At 41.4% G+C, this 14,733-nt stretch overlaps 1 protein-coding gene across 1 annotated transcript in view; it reads left to right on the top strand.

The window, feature by feature from the left end:
- The first annotated feature begins 217 nt into the window (after positions 1-217).
- SPPL2A (signal peptide peptidase like 2A) overlaps positions 218-14,733 on the top strand; it is a 56,714-nt gene continuing 42,198 nt past the window's right edge. The window contains exon 1 of the mRNA XM_068963520.1: positions 218-390. Within this exon, the coding sequence (XP_068819621.1) occupies positions 325-390 (66 nt within the window). The 5' untranslated portion in view covers positions 218-324. The remainder of the gene's footprint in view (positions 391-14,733) is intronic.

Here is a 14,733-nt window from a genome sequence, read left to right as displayed (position 1 = left end):
TCGCCTCCCCGGTCTTGGGGACAGTTCAGGTCAGGCAGCTGGATAGAGACACGCCCAGCCACGCCGCCTGTGCCCGCCAGCGTCGGGAAGCTCCGAGAGCCCGGCGGGAGGCGCGCGCCGCCCCGGACTCCACATGCCCCGCGGGGGTTTCCGCGTCCTCCGGGCGGGGCCGGAAGAGGAAGTCGGCGCTGCAGCGGCGGCTCCAGCAGCCACGGCGGCCCCACTCAAGGTCCGCGGTCCGACCCTGTCCAGCCCGCCGCGACGGGATCCGGAGCCTGCCCCGCTGAGCCTCGACGCGCCGCCCGGCGCCTACCCGTCAGTTCGATGGGTCGGCAGTCGCCGCTGCCCCCTGCCGCGGCCGCCCTGCTCTGGGGTTTCCTGCTCCCTCTGGTAAGGGGGGCGGGAGGGTTCTCGGGCCTCCCCGGGGCGGGGCCGGGCCCCTTCCCTTCCCCCTCCCCCTCGCCCTCGCCCTCCTCTTCCTCCTCCTCCTCGAAACCTCCCCCTACCCCGTCCTGCTCCGGGTCGGCCTCCCTTCTCCGTCTCCTACGCGGCCTGCCGGGGTTTTTTTCTTTCTTCCCCTGACTTAATGGTATCCCACTCCAGTGTTCTTGCCTGGAGAATCCCAGGGACGGGGGAGCCTGGTGGGCTGCCGTCCATGGGGTCGCACAGAGTTGGACACGACTGACGCGACTTAGCAGCAGCCCCTGACTTAAACTCGCTACTCCCTCTCCTTCTGGCCCCCATTCGCGTCGTTTGAGATCTCCCAGTGCTTATCGCAGAGAAAGCTATCTGCCCAACCCCTAATACTGTTTTGACCTTGATGCTTCTCTGTAGGTTTTCACCGTTCCAGGCTATTTTTAATTGACCTCTGATTTTATTGTCCAGCCTTTCTTAGAGCTGTTTAACCTTCACACACACACACACCCCGCCCCGCCTCAAGCCCTAACTCTGAAAGAAGGAAAAACAGTATACTTGATCCCTGAGTAAGTTTAGTGGTTCAAAAACTGCGCTTTAGTTTGCTGCTGTTGCTGCTAAGTCACTTCAGTCGTGTCCGACTCTGTGCGACCCTATAGATGGCAGCCCACCAGGCTCCCCCGTCCCTGGGATTCTCCAGACAAGAACACTGGAGTGGGTTGCCATTTCCTTCTCCAGTGCATGAAAGTGAAAAGTAAAAGTGAAGTCGCTCAGTCGTGTCTGACTCTTGGCGACCCCATGGACTGCAGCCTACCAGGCTGCTCCGTCCATGGGATTTTCCAGGCAAGAGTACTGGAGTGGGCTGCCATTGCCTTCTCCGGGCTTTAGTTTAGTTGCTCTTAAACAGATTCTCCCGCCCCCGCCTCCAGTGTTTCTGCTTCTTCTTAGGGTTCATTTGATTTCATTCTGGGGTTTTTTGGTAATATAATGATTCAAAATAATTTTTTAAGGAACACACCGGAGTAATTTTTTTAGTGGTTTTCAGTTCTCTGCCTAGTTTAAAGGCAAGGAGAGCCAGTTAAGTAACAATAACAAATATGTGTCCTCAAGTTTGTTTTCATAATTAGAGAAACGTAGTGTCTTAAAATTAAACACCAAGTAGTTGGAGCTCCAATAAGTGGTTGGGCAGGGCACCGGTGTTGTCTGTTTCAGTTTTTGTTTCTAATAGATTTCCCGCAGGGAGTTTCAAGTTGGAAGCTTTTATGAGCTTTTTATAGAATTTCTGTGGTGTATGCCTGTCTAGTTCTTTCCATTAGAATGTGTAACTTTTCTGAAATAGTGTATTTTGCTTACTCTCCAGTTTAAAGAATTACTACTAGTGAATGTATTCAGTGTGAAAGTGTCTTTAACATTTATTGAAAAACCAGATTTAGAGCCCGAAGTGTCCTTGGTGTTTTCATAACTGCTAGACGGTATTAGGAACATGAATGAGGGAATATATCTAAAAATTGTTAGGGATGGCATGTGGGGAGTAGAATATAAAGAGAATAACAAAGTAGTAGTGTTGGTCTGAATCTTTGAGATGTTGTTTACTTTGTAATTAGACGTTTCCAAAAGTTAATTCAAATAGTGTGTATATACACATAAAACCATAACCTAGGTATGAAATTTTTTAGTGGTTTTGCACTCATTTTTATTTGAACTTCTTAAGCTAATTGTAAGAATATATACATGTGTATAAATTTCCACCTATCCTTTCTGAATGCAAATTAATAACTTAATAAGTACATCAGTTGCTCATAAACTCACACTTAAATTCTTTTTTAATTAATTTATTTTAGTAGAATAATTACAATATTGTGATGGTTTTTGCCATACATCAACATGAATCAGCCACAGGTATACAGGTGTTGCCCCCATCCTGAACCCCCCTCCCTAAAATTCTTAGTAAATTCACATTGAAATTCTTATTAAAAGCTCGAATGCCTCTCACAGGAAAAATGTAAACAAACTTCATTTAATTTCAAGTGCTTCACAAGTCTAAAAGTTTGTCCCAGTTCTAAATTGTAGCTAGTTTGTCTCTCCCATATTCTAGATGTTATTCTTTTTATATTACATGTATGTATTTTGTCATATTTCAGTATATTAACCTTTGAGTTCAGTACTCCCTGGTTGCAGGGTTGTTATGGGGACTTCATAACATTCCCCCACTCCACAAATAGTGTACACCTCATATATGCAAGGAGCTGTGCTGGTAACTGTAATAAACTTGACAATATGTTTTTAAGTTGAAAAGATCTGTTTTAGTGCCAACTAGTAGTATTGATTTTCTGTTTCTTATTGATTTCTCAGTGGATTTGTTTACTTCTTCACTCTTTCTTCCTTTAATTTCCTGAAATGATCTTTTGTTCCTTTCCTTTTCTGAGTAACTCAAATAAATCTCACATCCTTTTTCTCAGCAGAGAGCTCTCTCTTCTGTTTGCTGGATACCTAGTTCCTATTCTTCTCTACTTTAACTTTTACTGTTGCTGCTGTTATTTTAACCATTTTCTCCCTGACGCCTTTGTTTACTACTCTTCCCTACTTTTACAGCTCTGGTGGCCTTTCTTGAGTTCATTTGAATGAATGTTGCCAGCTTAATCATTTCATTTCTTCTTTCTGGGCTTTTAAGCTGGCCCAGTGGGACCTCTTTTCTCCTGGTCATGTTAGAACAGGGTCATCATCCTCTTCTAGAAGCAGCACTTAATCTCCAGAAAGTGTCATATCTTTGTAGAAGAGGCAGATGGTTTAGTATTGGAAAGGCCCTTTAACATCTGAATGACCTTACTGTGTGTCTTGCTCAAGCTACAGCATGTCTGGCTATTTTAATGACTTCTAAACCCGTTAAACATTTGAGTCTAGACATGAAAAGAGTGCCTGGCAGGTAGTTGCTTCTCTTGTCTTTGCCATAATTCCATATTTCATTTGTCTTTCCTCAGTCCAACTTCCACCTCTAACCCCGACTGTCTCAAAGTTCTATTTCAAAGAGAATGAGTGAAATGTACCCTGGATCTGTTTTCTAAAATTGTTTCAAAGTTCTCTGAAGAATCCCGAGTCTTTCTCATAGTGTTTTATAAAAGTTCTATTCATGTTTTCATTACTTCAAATAATTTGAAGTGTCGTGTTGATCTTGGGTGGTCTCAGCCTGCAGTGACTTGAGGCAGGCTCTCCATTCCTGACCAGAGATGGAGGTTGGCCAGCAGAGAGTGCTGCTGCTAGGCCAGCACTAGAGAGTCCCACCACAAAGCCACCAGAACCAGTGGCAAGACCCTGGCCTGTCAGCTGTGTACAAATGAATTTCCACATAGAAGTGGAAAGTGGTGAAACAAGTGAAGTGTTTACTAGGAGGAAAAGGGTACGTGGACATACGGGTGGGCTCAGAAAGTCATGCCCTCGTGGTGGGTTTGAGACACTTTTATGGGGCATTTCTTGTGGGTTTCCTTTGGCTAATTATCTTGCTTTTCCTGGTTCTGAGTCTGTATCTGGTATATCTCAGGGTCCTCCCATGTGTCCATGTGCATCTCTTAGCCAAGCTGGATTCTAGCAAAGAGGCCTATGGGTAGTTGACATCACTTAAAATGGGGTAGTGGCCCCTCCCTTTTTGACCTCCAAAGAGCCTTTCTGTACATGTGTAGTCACAGAAGTCTCCTTGACTTTGAGAAAGTGGAATATGGGATCTTTAACACTTATCTAGGTAGGTCCCAGCCTCCTCAGTCATCATAATTTTATGGAGTTTCTGTCCCCAGGGGAGAAACTATTCAGCCGGGGCCCATGTGTCTCCTTCCTGAAGTGATCATCAGGATCTCCAGCAGAAAACTCTCTTGCTGTAATCTTCCTTCCTTTGATATGCTGTACCAACTCAAAGAATCTTCTTTAATCCCTGCTCTGTCAGCTTCCTGAGGAAAGTAGTTGTGTTCTCCTACCCAACCTGTCAGAGACATGCTTAGCTGCTGTAGTGAACTGAATTGTGTCCTCCCAAAATTCATATGTTGAAGCACCAACACCCATTGTTGATAGTATTTGGAGATGGGGCCTTTGGGAGATAATTAGGTTTAGATGAGGTCAGAGAGTGGGTTTCTTGTGATGGAGTTGGTGCCCTTATGAGAAAAGACACCAGGAAGCTCGCAGTCCCTGCATTTCCAGAATATAGCACCTACGTATACATCTCCTTAGCATCTCAAAATAATCCTGAGAGGAGTTTCTGGAAGATTACAGTTTGTCCTAGACCATATAGAAAGTCACCAAAAAGGACTAGAACCTGGGCTTTCTAGACATCTTTTTATAGTTTTCCACTAAGTTGTTTTTTGTTTTGTTTGTTTATTTATCAAAAATAGATCACAGGACTGATTGGATAAATTTGTGAATTTATTTTCATAAAAAAGGTCTAAAGATAGGAGGAGTCATGTTTATTATGTGTGTAATCATTTTTTACGATTACATTTAAATTTTATTAAAAATTTACCTGCAGTTGAATCTGTTTATAGAAATCTAGACCATAAAGCCTTCAGGTATGGACACTTACCCCAAAATACTAAGTAAAAAAAAAAAAGTGATTACCTTTAGGCCAGAAATTGCCAAACATTACCATGTCCTGTGAACTTAAATCAATTTGATTTATGGCTGGCCTTTTAGGCATTTGAGTTTATGAATTCTAGTATAAATCACAAATTCTATAATAGTTAAGTAGTAAGATTACTTAAGGAAAACCAAGGAGAAGTCTGGATCTAGGTAACAAATAGGATATAAGCCCCATGAAGGAGAAATTTTACCTGACTGATCCTCTGCTGTCTCCCATAGCACCTCATAGACTGCAGAGTATTGAATGGATGAAATGGTTACCTTGTTACTTCCCTGCCCCCTAATAACATCTTAGCCTGTTACGTGTCCCCAGATTCTCCAAGTCTAAGGAATGACTCTGGGAATCTGCTTTCCCCATGGTGGCACACAGACTCTTCTGATTCTCTGTAAATCTCTGTTGGGTGCCCAAGCTTCCATTGAGCTGCTGATTAAGTAATTAAGATTTCACATCATCTCTGAGGATCTTGGTCTACTCAATTTCAGTGCATCATTTGGATAAACCTTGAATCCTGGAAGTAATAGAAAGAACATAAGATTGTCTTGATGATAGAATTTATTAGGGAGGAAAGAGGCATAATAGTGAGTTAGAAAATTACTTAGATCTGACTTTGGAACATCTATCATTTAGACACATAACCTCAATTCTTCCTTTCCTATAGAGGTCATTTCAACTCTTACTGTATTGCTATTGACCTGAAACTCATAATCTGTGTAAAGAGAAAGAAGTTTGTAAAGAAAATGATACCTTCTACATTGCTCTGATATAAGGGTAATGTGTGGATGACTATTACTCCTGAGCATTTAACATTCAGTGGTTACATTGTAACTTTTAATCTTTTGGTTTAGAAATAAAGCTTTTTTTTTAATTGCTAGTTCTCATTTTAAATAAATTCTGTTTGTTAGCAAAAGTTGCTCCAAACCTCCAGTGCTCCTATGCAGTATCTAAAATTAGAGAAATAATTTAATTTGTAGATTTTATGAAGAAAGGTTGCATGGGGAGTTAATGTGAGAGTTAGTCACATTCACACATTGTTCTTTCAAACCAGAGGATTAAGTATGTCTAATGGATAGCAGTACAAATAATGTGAAACAGGTTTAATTGACAGACTGTAGAGGTGGGTGGGGGAGTTGAGACCCAGTGATACACATGCATAAGAGTTTTGAGTGAACTTGTGGATGCAGTGGTGGAACTGCTGGCCAAAACCTGAGCATTGACTCTACCAGCGTACTGCCATTATAGTGAGACTTTGACCTCTTAAGACAATTCCTGGGAGGATCTCAGTAACATCTGGAAACCTGGTGAGTTTCACTGCTGTACATGATGAGATCTGTAACCACATACTCTGTAGACAACATCAGAGCATCACTTGGAAGCTTGTTAGAAATGCATAATCATGGCCTCCTCCTAAGACCTGCTGGATCAGAATTTGATTTTAATAGAACATTAAATTCAGGAAGCACTGATCTGTAATAAAGGATAAGAAATTGCTGCCCAGATTACAGCATAATCTCTAGGCAAAAAGAATCATGCTTAACTAATCTGTTAAGGCTTTTTGTTGTTATTGTTCAGTCCCTAAATCGTGTCCAACACTTTGTGACCCCATGAACTACAGCATGCCAGGCTTCCCTGTCCTTCATTATCTTCCAGAGTATGCTCAAATTCATGTCTACTGAGTTAGTGATGCCATCAACCCATCTCGTTCTTTGTTGTCCCCTTCTCCTCTTTCCTTTAATCTTTCCCAGCAAAAGGATCTTTTCTGAAGAGTGCTCTTCGCATCAGCTAGCCAAAGTATTGGAGCTTCAGCTTCAGCATCAGTCCTTCCAATGAATATTCAGGGTTTATTTCCTTTAGGATTGACCGTTTAGATCTCCTTACTGTCCAAGAGACTCTCAAGAATCTTCTCTAGCACCACAGTTCAAAAGCATCAGTTCTTTAGCACTTAGCCTTCCTTATGATCCAACTCTCAACATCTGTACATGACTACTGGAAAAACCATAGCTTTGACTATACGGAACTTTGCAAAGTGACATCTTTACTTTTTAATATGCTGTCTTTGTTTGTCATAGCTTTTCTTCCAAAGAACAAGTGTCTTTAATTTCTTGGCTGCAGTCTCTGTCCCCATTGATCCCCATTGATTTTGGAGCCCAAGAAAATAAAAGCTGTCATTGTTTCCAATTTTTCCCCATCTACTTGCTGTGAAGTGATGGGACTGGATGCCGTGATCTTCATTTTCTGAATGTTGAGTTTTAAGCCAGCTTTTTCACTCTGCTCTTTAACTCTCATCAAGAGGCTCTTTAGTTCCTCTTTGCTTTCTACCATTGGAGTGGTATCATCTGCATATCTGATGATATTTCTCCCAGCAATGATTCCAACTTGTGCTTCATCCAGCCTGGCATTTCACATGATGTATTTTACATATAAGTTAAATAAGCAGGGTGACAATCAGATTAGTCAAACATGATTCTTTTTGCCTAGACATTATGCTCTAATCTGGGCAGCAATTTCTTGTCCTTTATTATAGATCAGTGCTTCCTGAATTTAATGTTCTATTAAAATCAAATTCTGATCCAGCAGGTCTTAGGAGCAGGCCAAGACAAGGAGTACAGCCTTGACATACTCCTTTCCCAATTTAGAACCAGTCCGTTGTTCTGTACCTGGTCCTAAACTTTTGCTTCTCAACCTGCATACAGGTTTCTCAGGAGGCAGATAAAGCGGTTTGGTATTCCCATCTCTTGAAGGATTTTCCAGTTTTTTGTGATCCACAGAGTGAAAGGCTTTATCACAGTCATTGAAGCAAATGTTTTTCCGGAATTCCCTTGCTTTTTCTATGATCCAGTGGATGTTGGAAATTTGATCTCTGGTTCCTCTGCCTTTTCTAAATCCAACTTGTACAACTGGAAGTTCTCGGTTCACTTACCGTTGAAGCCTGCCTTGAAGGATTTTGAGCATTACCTTGCTAGCATGTGAAATGAGTGCACTTTTTGCAGTAGTTTGAATATTCTGTGACTTGCCCTTCTTTGGGATTGAAATGAAAACTGACCTTTTCCAGTCCTGTGGCCACTGCTGAGTTTTCCAAATTTGCTGGCATGTTGAGTGCAGCGCTTTTAACAGTATCATCTTTTAGGATTTGAAATAGCTCAGCTGGAATTCCATTACCTCCACTAGCTTTGTTCGTAGGCTTTTTAAGGGAATTAAATATATACAAGAGTAAAAGTTAACACTGTATTTTTCAGAGCTTGATCTTGATCAAGTGAAAATGGACCAATTGGCAAACCAAAAAGATGGCATGGATTCATGGTGGTGTGTATGTTAGATAAATTTTTAGCTAGAGAATTGTTATTTTGAAAGGAACGTGTAAAGACTTAAATTTGGAAAGTAGGTCCAATGCTGCTTAGATACCTTTTGAAGGAGAAAGATAGAAGGCAAACCAAATCTGTGAAATGCACTCAAAGAAGAATCCTTGAACTGTGCTGTTAGCTTGGACAGGAATAGAAGGGCCTGTTTCCTAGATTAATATTGGGCTGGTGAGTCAGCATCAGGAGACCTGTGAACAGAGGCCAGGAATACAAATGCCTGTGCTTAGGACTACCAAGAGATTGGAGTATAAAGCATGGATGTAGCCTCAAGAGACAGGGACATGAAGGTCAGTGCAAGACCAACTCAGTGTAAATACACAGATGAAGTACAGCTCTTTTCATATGTCCTTTTGTTTAAGGTCTGATTGGTCTGGGAAAATGGGGAGATAGTGTACCTGCAAGATGTGAGTATAGTGTACTCCATTACAGTTGGGTTATTTTTTTAGACTTTCGGTAATCATTTGATACTGGTCATACCAAAAGTTATTTAGGAGAAAAATGCTCAAAATAGGCAACTATAACATTAAGGTAGACTTGGTCTTCCCTGGTGGTCTAGTGGTTAAGAATCTACCTGCCAATGCAGGAGACATGGGTTCGATCCCTGGTCCAGAAAGATCCCACATGCCATGGAGCAGCTGAGCCTGGGCACCACAACTACTGAGCCAGTGCTGTAAACACTGCAAGCCATAACTACTGAGCCCACGCCCCCTAGAGCCTATGCTCCACAACAGGTGAAGCCACTGCAGTGAGAAGCCCGAGCACTGCAATGAAGAGGAGCCCCCACTCACTGGAGGGAGCCCCCACTCACTGGAGAAAACCCACGAGCAGCAACAAAGACCCAGTGCAACCAACTAAAAATAAAGAGTTAAACATTGTTTTGAAAAGAAGGTGATATGGAATATGATTGAAGTCAAGTGATCTGGATAAAGTAAATTTGGCAATGTTCATGAACAATAGACATCCCATGAAGTTTTATGTGAGATAAATTTGAATCAGAAAAACAGGAAGTACTACTTTACTGGTTCACACTGTGGTCTAATAAACTTGGTTCCCTTGCACATGAGCTCAAGCAAAATGTGGAATGTAAAGACATGGATGTGGGATTGATGATTCAATGGCCATGAAGAACACTTGACTCCACTACTAAAGGTTGTAGGAACTGTCATTAAAACGGAAGGTTTGGGGTTAGGAGCACTTGTCATAGGGAAAGGAATTCCATGAAACTCTAGAGTCCTAGAAGTGGGGTTACTTGGAAGAGTGTAAGGAGAGCTGGACTGTAAAAAAAGCAGAGCACCAAAGAATTGATACCTTGAAACTATGATGCTGGAGAAGACTCCTGAAAGTTCCCTGGACAGCAAGGAGATGAAACCAGTCAATCCTAAGGGATCAACCCTGAATAGTCATTGGAAGGACTGATGCTGAGGCTGAAGCTTCAATACTTTGGCTACCTGATGCAAAGAACTGACTCATTGGAAAAGACTCTAACGCTGGGAAAGATTGAGGGCAGAAAGAGAAGAGGGCATCAGAGGATGAGATGGCTGTATAGTATTATTGATGCAGTGGACATAAACTTGGGCAAGCTTTGGGAGATGGCAAGGGACAGGGAGACCTGACGTACTGCAGTCCGTGGGGTCACAAAGAGTCATGCATGACTGGGCAACTGAACAACAGCATCAAGGAAAAGATAAGTTTGAGTTTGGGATATTTAGGGTGTGGGAGAAACTACTTGGGTATTAGAGAAATTTGAGTAGTGGTAGGAGACCCATTCCCAGTATCATGGCAGAAAGGGAGTTAAGAGCTAATGCAGAGATACGTGTGGCCAGTATTAATACTGAAGGGGGATCTAGCTGCATAAAGGAACTTGAAGGACAGCAGAGTTGAAAGATGGCTGGTCTGGGTTTTAGAGAGCTCTGTTCTAATTTGGCCCCCAAGACCACTTGATTTTGATCATTTTGGACCTGTTTGAGCTATGGAATAAAGGGACTAGATTTTGTTACCCTAAATCCCTTCAAGCTCTTGACTCTAAACTTTTTACTAAGAGGATATTTTCATTACTGGTTGAAAATGTAAACATTTTTTAAAGAGTTGCATAAAGTTACAGAAGACCAGCCCACAGTTGATTACAAAGGAAAATTCAGATGTTTTGAAGCATGTCTCTAACTGGCAAGATGTAAAGGAAGGTATCCTTCTACCATAGGGTCTTTCTCAGGTGACCTAGTACTAGCATGAGTGGACCACAGATCTCGCCTGATTTGATACTTGTAATGTTTGAAGGGACACTGCGTTTCAGGCCTCTATGCTTCCCAACGTATTTGGCCCACAGTGATGTGGTTTCTGCCAGTTGGCCCTTGAACTACGTGGTTTTGAAATGTGTGCATCTGCTTATACTTGGATTTTTTTCAATACGTATACTATACTTGTGATCTACAGTTGGCTGAATTTGTGTGGGAAGCAAATCTGTGAGATATGAACATACCTGGATTTCGTTATCTGTCCTGGAACCAATCTCCCTCAGTTACTGAGGGATGACTGCACTCTTATTCCCTTATTGCTTTTGCTGCTCAAGGTTGAGTCCATAGAGCAGCAGCAGGATCACCTGGGTGCTTGTTAGAAATGCAGAATCTCAGATTCCACCCAGACCCACTGAATCAGAATCTGCATTTTAATATGATAATTAAATAATTTGTACATTAAATCTTGAGAAGCACCATCCACATAGCTTTGGTTTTGTGATTGTTGTTTAGTCGCTAAGTCATATCTTTGACTCTTTTTGCAACCCTCTGGACTGTGTAACCCACCAGGCTCCTCTGTCCAGGCGAGAATAGTGGAGTGGGTTGCCATTTCCTTCTCCATACAGCTGTGGTACTCAGACTTTAACAAGGGTCAACATTTCCATAAGGGCTTATTAAAAATAAACTTCTCAGTGTTTCTGATTGAGTAGATCTGGAATAGGGTCCAAGATTTTGCATTTCCAGCACCCTGAAGTGAAAAGTGAAAGTGTTAGTTGCTCCGTTGTGTCCGACTCTGCAACACCATGGGCTACAGCCCACCAGGTTCCTCTCATGGAAATTCTCCAGGCAAGAATACTAGAGTGGGTAACCATTCCCTTCTCCAGGAGATCTTCCTGCCCCAGGAACTGAACCTAAGTCTCCTGCATTGCAGGTGGATTCTTTACCATTTGAGCCACCAGTGAAGCCCTTCCAACAGCCCAAGAACTACTAAAGCTTTTACTAGAGACTCTGTCTTTAATCATATTCTGTTTGTGATTATCTGTTTCAGGTTTGTTTTTAATCTTCCCAACAAGACTATAATTGCTTATTTAGTGTTTCTTTGGGGGAGGGGACAGCTTTATGAGATATAATTTATATACCATAAAATTCACCCACTTAAGGTGAACAATTCAGTGGCTTTTAATATATTTACAGATAGGTGCAGCCATTACTACAGTCAATGTTAAAGCATTGACATCACCTCAAAAAGAAACCAAAGAGGTACAGCACAGAGGATTTTTAAGATAGTGAAACTATTTTTTTTTCCATATGATACTGTAATGGTGGATGCATGTCATTATACATTTGTCAAAACTTGTAGAATATAAGGGCTTCCCTGGTGGCTCAGAGGTTAAAGCATCTGCCTGCAATGCGGGAGACCTGAGTTCGATCCCTGGGTCGGGACGATTCCCCTGGAGAAGGAAGTGGCAACCCACTCCAGTATTCTTGCCTGGAGAATCCCATGGATGGAGGAGCCTGGTGGGCTACAGTCCACGGGGTCACAAAGAGTCGGACATGACTGAGTGACTTCACTTCACTTCACTTTACTTCATAGAATATAAAACACCAGTTCAGTTCAGTTCAGTTGCCCAGTCGTGTCCAACTCTGTGACTCCATGGCAGCACACCAGGCTTCCCTGTCCATCACCAACTCCCGGAGCTTACTCAGACGCATGTCCATCATGTTGGTGATGCCATCCAACCGTCTCATCCTCTGTCGTCTCCTTCTCCTCCCACCTTCAGTCTTTCCCAGCATCAGGGTCTTTTCCAATGAGTCAGTTCTTTGCATCAGGTGGCCAAAGTATTGGAGTTTCAGCTTCAGCATCAGTCCTTCCAATGAATATTCAGGATTGATTTCCTTTAGGATGGACTGGTTGGATTTCCTTGCAGTCCCAGGGGCTCTCAAGAGTCTTCTCCAACACCACAGTTCAAAAGCATTAATTCTTCAGCGCAAAGCTTTTTATAGTTCAACTCTCACATCCATACATGACTACTTAGAAAAACCATAGCTTTATTATGAAAAACCATTACTACAGTCAATATTAAAACATTGACATCACCTCAAAAAGAAACCAGAAAGGTAGAGGACAGAGCATTTTTAGGGCAGTGGAGCTATTTCTTTTCCCATGTGATACTGTAATGCTGGATACATGTCATTATATATTTATCAAAACCAATAGGACTGTAAATGTAAACCTTGGACTTTGGGTGGTAACAGATTTTCAGTGTAGATTCATAGATGGTAACAAATGTTAATAACAGAGGTTGGAGGGAGGCTATGAGTTTGTGTGGTAAGGAAAGATGTAGGAATACCATACTTTCTGCTCAGTTTTGCTGTGACCCTAAAGGTGATCTGAAAAATAAAGTCCATTTTAAAAAAAGGAAGAAAGAAAGAAACTTCATATTCTGTAGCTATCCCATTCTCACCTTCTACCAAGCCCTAAGTAACTGCTAATCATCTTGTATTTCTCCTGCGTGGTACAAGTACATGGCAAGGTGCTAGATATATTATTAATAATAATAGTTACCATTTATTATGAGCTTAATATGTGTTAGCAGTTGCGCGATCTAACTTAATTATTGTGACAGCTCTGTGAGATATGGACATTTTTGTCATATCAAAGCTGAAGAGGGAATTCCCTGGCCGTCCAATGGTCAGGACTTGGTGCTTTCACTGCCAGGGCCCATGTTCAGTCCCTGGTTGGGGAACTAAGATCCCTCAAGCCATGCACCACCACCGCCCCCCACCCCCAAAAACCTAATGATAACACCCAGAACAGGTTTAATGACTTGTAGTATAGCCAGTAAATGGTGAACTGCCATTCTATCCCAGACCTATACTTCCAAAAACACATGGACTCTATTGCTGAGAAACTGAATTTTCAAAATTTTACTGAGCTGTTAAAATGTAGTAGAAATGCTTCAATTATTTGGGTATATTAGCTTGTTTAAGAAATTTACTGCATGTTCCATAACCAGTACTAACTATTCTACAATTATGTCTGGGTATCCTTTCCTGTCTTATACTAATCTTCCACTAAAATTTGTGTTTGCCTTAGTAATTCCCATATCAGTGAGTTTTGCTTATGTCAGTAGTAGTTTTCTACCATCAGAGGAAGATTGTAGTCCCTCTGTAGCAATAAATGTTACTCATAGTTGGACATCTTTGTATTTTCTTATACTTTTAAGCTTTTTAAAAAATCCCTTAGCTTTTGTAATTATAAAAGTAATGCTGAATATCATACATATTTTTACATACATACATACAATACCATATTTTTTGTAAAAGGAAATAGTGTATATGTATCAATATGGAAACTCTGACATATAAAATTTAAATTTTATGGCTTAAAGAATTAAATATAAGACATGACACTTTAATACTCCTATGAAGAGCACATAAGACAAAATATTCTCTGACATAAACTATACCAATGTTTTCTTTGGTCAGTCTTCCAGGGCAATAGAAATGAAAGCAAAAATACAAACTTTTGTACAGCAAAGGAAACCATAAACAAAATGAAAAAATGAACCTATGGACTGGGAAAAAGTATTGGCAACTGAAGTGACCTGCAGAGGTTTAATTTCCAAAATATACAAATAGCTCATGCAGCTCAGAAACATTAAAACAAACAACCCAATTGAAAAATGGCCAGAAGAGCTAAATAAACATTTCTCCAAAGAATACATGTGGGCTAACATACAATCACATGAAAAGACGCTCAACGTTGCTAATTATTAGAGAACCGCCAGTCAAAACTACAGTGAGGTACCTCTTTACCTCAGTCAGAATGACCATCATTAAAAAGTCTACAAATAACAAATACTGGAGGGGGTGTGGAGAAAGGGGAACCCTCCTATGCTGTAGTTAGGAATGTAAGTTGGTGCAACCACAATGGAAAACAGCATGGAGGTTCCTCAAAAAAACTAAAAATAGAGTTGCTATATGATCCTGCAATCCCACTCCTGGGCATATATCCAGAGAAAACTATGATTCAAAAAGATACATACAACCCAGTATTCATAGTAGCACTATTTACAGTAAGTAGCCAAGACATGGAAGCAGCCTAAATGTT

This window comes from Capricornis sumatraensis, chromosome 2 (assembly GCF_032405125.1).
Source record: "Capricornis sumatraensis isolate serow.1 chromosome 2, serow.2, whole genome shotgun sequence".
Classification (NCBI taxonomy): Eukaryota; Metazoa; Chordata; class Mammalia; order Artiodactyla; family Bovidae; genus Capricornis; species Capricornis sumatraensis.
The sequence above is the reverse complement of the archived record's forward strand: the minus strand, read 5'-3'. Positions and strand labels throughout refer to the sequence as shown.